Source organism: Atta colombica, unplaced genomic scaffold (genome assembly GCF_001594045.1).
Source record: "Atta colombica isolate Treedump-2 unplaced genomic scaffold, Acol1.0 scaffold107, whole genome shotgun sequence".
Lineage (NCBI taxonomy): Eukaryota > Metazoa > Arthropoda > Insecta > Hymenoptera > Formicidae > Atta > Atta colombica.
Genome location: NW_017259192.1, coordinates 450560 through 456580, shown reverse-complemented (window position 1 = coordinate 456580; position 6021 = coordinate 450560). Strand labels below are relative to the sequence as shown.

The 6021-nt window shown below is 29.5% G+C and overlaps 1 protein-coding gene across 1 annotated transcript in view; it reads right to left on the bottom strand.

Annotated features, from left to right (window-relative positions):
- LOC108692166 (sorting nexin-8-like) overlaps nucleotides 1-2652 on the bottom strand; it is a 23033-nt gene extending 20381 nt beyond the window's left edge. The window contains exon 1 of the mRNA XM_018200326.1: nucleotides 2293-2652. Coding sequence (XP_018055815.1) covers nucleotides 2293-2317 — 25 coding nt within the window. The 5' untranslated portion in view covers nucleotides 2318-2652. The remainder of the gene's footprint in view (nucleotides 1-2292) is intronic.
- Between the last annotated feature and the right edge of the window lie 3369 nt (nucleotides 2653-6021).

Here is a 6021-nt window from a genome sequence, read left to right as displayed (position 1 = left end):
ATAATAATAATAATAATAATGATAATATTATAATATATAAGAACTCAAATACAAAGAATACACATACAGAAAAATGAATATCTGTAGAATTCTTGCAGAAACCACAATTCATTTCATCTTGAAGTATTCCTCAAAAATTCATTATAATAAATACTTCGCACAACATGATGCATGTAATTTCTTGTGGAATTTTTATATTATATTCTTCTAAGAACTCCTAAAGAATTACAATTCAGGAAAGGAGAAAACTTGAAGAATGCTTCGCAAATTCACTGTGCTGGGTTAAGCGTTCCCTACAAAATTATTTTAAAGATTTCAAAATTATTTTCAAATCTGTATTTATAACTAAAATTTTAAATACTTTAGCAAAATCATTATTTCCATATAGATTATGACAATATTATTTGACTTTCGAGATCAAATGAGCGAACAAATTCAACTTCAAGTACAGTAAAAAATTATTTAATGAAAAAAAATATGCATATATTCAAGCAAGTTGATGTTATTAGACGACATTAGACATCATCTTGACAAAAAAATGACAATGCTATCTGGATGTATTATTATATTATTATAGGGAAAAATGATACAATTTCGAACATAATACAATTCAAATATAATCAAATTCTGACAAAATAAAATTTAAATTCAATTATCGAGATTCACGTTTGGTAAATCTCTCATTGAGGAGAATATTGAAGGGTTATAAAACAGAAAAAATTAAACTTGAAAAAATTAAATTTCGAAAATTGAATTCAAATTTTTATTTCGTTCGGAATTGTGCTACGTTCGAAGTTGTATCCTGTTTATATATATTTTTTTTAGCAAAATTTCATCACGCAAGAAAGAATAGCGTCTAATGAAATTCCAAGGTGAAATCAGAGAGCGATTATGAAACATCATGCGTCATTATTGCCATGTTAACACAGTCATGCTAAAATACATCTTAACTTCCCTTTAACGCCAGCACGTTTCGATGGCATTCCGTTCGTACGATTTAATCGATTCGTATTCGAAAAGAACGCGCGCGCTCTCTTCACTAAAATCCGAGCTCGATAAATCTTCTCTATGTAAAGTTTATTAACGCAATTTATAACAGAAATGGTATGTATTTAAAATTTACATAGAAATATTATTATCCAGTAAACATCTACTAACAGTAACATAACATCAATGTTATAATTTTTATTATAATTTCCTATTAATAATAACACGTAACTGTAAAGTACAACGTGTGCTACATTTCATTGTTGAGTACTACATTTCATTGTTGAAAAGAACGGTTTTGCTGAAGTATCTAAAAATTTAGCTAGATATAGATTTGAAAATAATTCTGTTGGATTATTAAAATAATTATATAGAACACTTAAACTGCATGTCAAAACTTTTATTATACTTTTTTACTACACAATGTAACTGTTATGTACATACAACGTGTACGTAATATTTTATTTATATTATTAAGTATATAGAAAGAACGCGATTTTGCTGAAGTATTTAAAAATTTAATTAGATACACATCTAAAAATAATTCTGTTGGATCATTAATTATGTAGGATTAAAATTAATTTCTAGAACGTCAACATTTTTTATAACATTACTCATTATGCTTGAGATTCCTACGTAATAAACTGACAAAATTATTTTTAGATCTGTATCCAGTTAGATCTTTGAATATTTTAGTTCATATATTCATAGTTCAAAGTCATTTCTGTATAGGAAATTATAATATTGATATTACTATTAGTTTACCAGATAAATAGTCTCGATACGGTATCTAGTCTCGACCGTATTTGACTTTCTTACTAATTTGAATATAGTTTATTAACTGTAATTAAATGATAAACTAAACGCGTGGTCATCGTTATCATCGAGTCGAGTACACGAGATCACATCGCGGATGTCAAGGCGCTTTAAAGATCAGCTGATTACCGCATCCCGGACATGCGCGTCTTAAGATCGCAAAAAAAAAAGAAGAAGAAGAGACGAAGCTGTAGCTTCCGGTGCAGCATCTAAAGCTTGTCCTCAGCGAACGGAAGGCAAACGAGAGACGTCCGCCCGCTGTGTGTCCCGTATTCTCATTGTGCTCGCATTGATAAGAAGATCGGGACATTCGGGGAGAGGGGGTAGAGGGGGAGAGGATAAAGAGAAGGGAACAACCGCGTTTTCGTGAGGCGCAGCAACGACGCGACGACGCTACACGATGCGACGCGATGCGACGAGAGAACCGGTTGACCTCGCGAGAGACCTTGTCACATAGATTTTTTTCGATGCATGAGGCTTATCATTTACCGAACGACAGATCAGTCGACGCCATGTTGGATCATCCGTGGATCATCTGTAGATCATCCGTGGACCATTCATCCACGGCGAATCGGCGGCGAAGAGAGAGAAAAAGAAAAATAAAGTTAATCGTCCCCGACGAATTCGATCGACCGAATTCGATACCAAGGCGTCAAAATTGAAATTTTTCGTTCCGGTCGCGCGAATATGAACGATTTCGCGACACGATCGAGCTGCGCGCACTCGCGGCACTCGCGACACGTCAACAATACGGTGAAGACAACGCGTGAAAAATACCCAAACAACGTACACTGTCGCCGCACGGCGAAAGACTGACGACGGCGACGGGAGTGACGGGACACGTCGTGCACGGTGGAGGAACGCTGATCCTCGTGCCTTGCCTCGTGGTGTTCGCGCGATCGCGGCGGCTCGCCGCGGAGTCCTCGTGAAGCGATGAGTCCAGCGGAACGGAGCGGATGATGCGGTGTTTCTGCTTCGAAGTCGCTAGAGAAGAGATGCATATGTACAAATGTACATGCATCTCAGCGTACAGTATATTACAGTAATTTAAATATCTTTAATTGAGAGTTGGGTAAGTTAATGTTTTTTTTTTAACTGAATAAAATTAAGGTTAATGGCTTTACAAAATTAATAAAGTTAAGTTAAAAGATGAAGGAATAAAAAATTAACTTAGCGTAAGTTAAGTCAATATATTGAATTAATTTCAGTTAAAAAAAAGTTAAATTTTGAAAAAAATTATTTTTTTAGATAATGTCCTAATTTTTCTTAAAAGAAATTAAATAACTACAATATAGATTATTTAAGTAAATTAAATTTTTAATTTTTTTATTCATATGTGATATAAGTATATAACACATAATGACATATAATTATATAACTTTAAAAAAACAGCCAGCACTAGAGAAGATACAAGATCAGTGATTACTTTTTAATAAATCTTAAGCTATAAGAAATTGACTAATTACAATCGAATACGAGAAGAATATTTGACTGTAATTGGTCAATTTCTTATGACTTAAGGCTTAAAACACTTATTGTAGATCCGGACTAAGGCTTATAGCATAAGGCATAACCGCATAAACCAATCAGAGGGCTGTATTAGTATTTTAAGAAATTACTTAAGATGGTCTTAAAATATGAACAAATTATAACCGATGTGAACCTGGCGCTCAACTTTATCAAAAATAAAAATTAATACTGCAGGCCGTTTGTACTTCGTTTGTACTTATTTGTACCTCAAACAGTTAAACAAAAAGTGAAAAATAAAAAATGGCCAGCGCCAACTTTAAAATTTTTTAATTTCATTTATGCCATTCGAAAGAGAATCGTTTGTACCCGTTTGTACCTCTATTACTTTCGTTTGTACCTCAAAGAGTTCGGAGATACAGCGCGTTTCAGTTTTTACGCAACCTCTATATAGCAAATTTAGCCAATTTTAAAGATATCGAAATGGGACCAACGGCATTCGAAAGAGAATCATTTGTACCCGTTTGTACCTCAAAGAGTATCTCCGAATCCTTTGAGGTACAAACGAAAATAAAAGAGGTATAAACGAGTACAAACGATTCTCTTTCGAATGGCATAAATGAAATTTAAAAAATTTTAAGTTGCGCGCTGGCCATTTTTTATTTTTCACTTTTTGTTTAACTGTTTGAGGTACAAACGAAATAATGATCGGTACAAACAAGTACAAACGAAGTACAAACGGCCTGCAGTATTAATTTTTATTTTTGATAAAGTTGAGCGCCAGGTTCACATCGGTCAAATTATAGACGAATATACGCCCTTAGTCTTATTATATCTTATTATTTTTCTAAGATATTTAAAAGAGATAAAAAATTTTTTAAATTTTTTAAATTTTTAAAAACTTAAAAAAAAGTTAACGTTAAAAGTAACTTAGTTAAGTTAAAATTTAATGCATTTAAAATTAACTAAGGTAAGTTGAAAGTTATTAACTTTTTAACTTTTTTTTTTAACTTTTAACTAGTTACTATCCAACTCTATTTTATTGTAATTTCTAGGATTGGGTAAGTTAATTTTTTTTTTAACTTTTAAGTTAAGGTTAATAAATGACATAATCTTGAAAATTTAACTTAGTTAAGACACAAGTTGATTTATAATGAAATTAATTGAATTAAAAGTTAAGTTAATAAAAAAAAATAATTGAAAAGTTAAAAGTTAAATTTTTTTATTTTTTATTTTTTTATTTCTTGATTGCAGGATTTCAGTCTTACAAATAACAAAGAAATAACAAAGAATGGAAATAACAAATATACTTCATTTAAAAAATATTCTATATTCTATTTACAGGTTTTATTCATACATACTGTTCATATATACTGTTTATGTAAACTATTGTATATACTGTTTGAATATTTTGTTCACATATATTTATTAAATTTAAATAATAAAGCCATTTCGAAATTTTTTCTCGCAATTCGGACATTTTTTCTCACAAGTTATCCTACAATAATATCCTCCATTGTCCTCCATTAAACAACCGATCAACGTGAATCCACGTGAGCCAAAAATGATATTGATATATTTTAATAATGGGTGTTATATTGTAATAATAAGAAGTAATAGATTTCGACCTATCGACCAGAATTTAGATACATCAAAATACACGGTTTCTGACAGATTGAAATTTGGGGGTGTAATTTGAAATGAGATGAAAATTAAACAAAAGTGAGCAAATTCACTAGAATATTTATAATTCATTGATCAACACCTATTAAATTTACTTTTGCAATTTTCATCTCATATTAAGCTATTGCTATTGCCGCATATTATATCTGAGAATATATACTTATATTATGTCTATTAACTTCAAAAAAATTAAATAAAAATTAATAGTTACAGATAAAATATAACTAAATAAAGTTAAAAAGTTAAGTCTAAATTGTAACTAAGTTAAAATTAATTAACTTTTTAATTTTTTAACTTAATTTTTATCTTTTTAACTTACCCAACCCTGGTAATTTCGTACAACTTGTCATGTGGCGTCATATCTAATAGTTTATTAAAACACTTAATTAAGACTCACCATTAATTTTGATTAATGAAGTATATATTTGTCATCATTATTTTTTACATAGGACTGATGATGATTAAGTAGAGTCGAAATGTTCCCTCTCTCAATTTATATATTGTTAAAATGAATGACAACTTAAAACTTGTAATAAATTAGTTTTAAATTGTGATCTGATTTGCTCTGATTTGCTTTGACCTTTCTTCTTTTTATTATTGCTTTGCATATTAGAGCTAAAAATTTTAAATGTATTAAATATCTTTCTTTTGTTTTTTTAAAGAATCTATCTTTTTAAATCAACGGAAATATTATGCTTTAGCGATGACAGTAGTTTGATAAATGCGTTTGTTTTTATTTCGAATTTAAAAGATGTTCTAATATCTGTTTCTACCGTAATTTAACTTTATAATCTTGATTTAATTAACTCTTGATCTTTTTTAAAAAATAAAATCTTTTTAGAAAACTGGAAAGCAAATTGATCGATAGATATATAAACAATTATATTTTTATTTCGATATTGGAAGATTTTCAAAAATTATAAAAACTACTAATACCATGAATAAGATTAATAAATTTATTAATGTATGAATAACAGTAACATAAAGAATATTTTTTGGAATAAGAAACAAGAGAATGATAACAACACATATAAAATATATAAAAATGTAATATAATAAAAATATAAT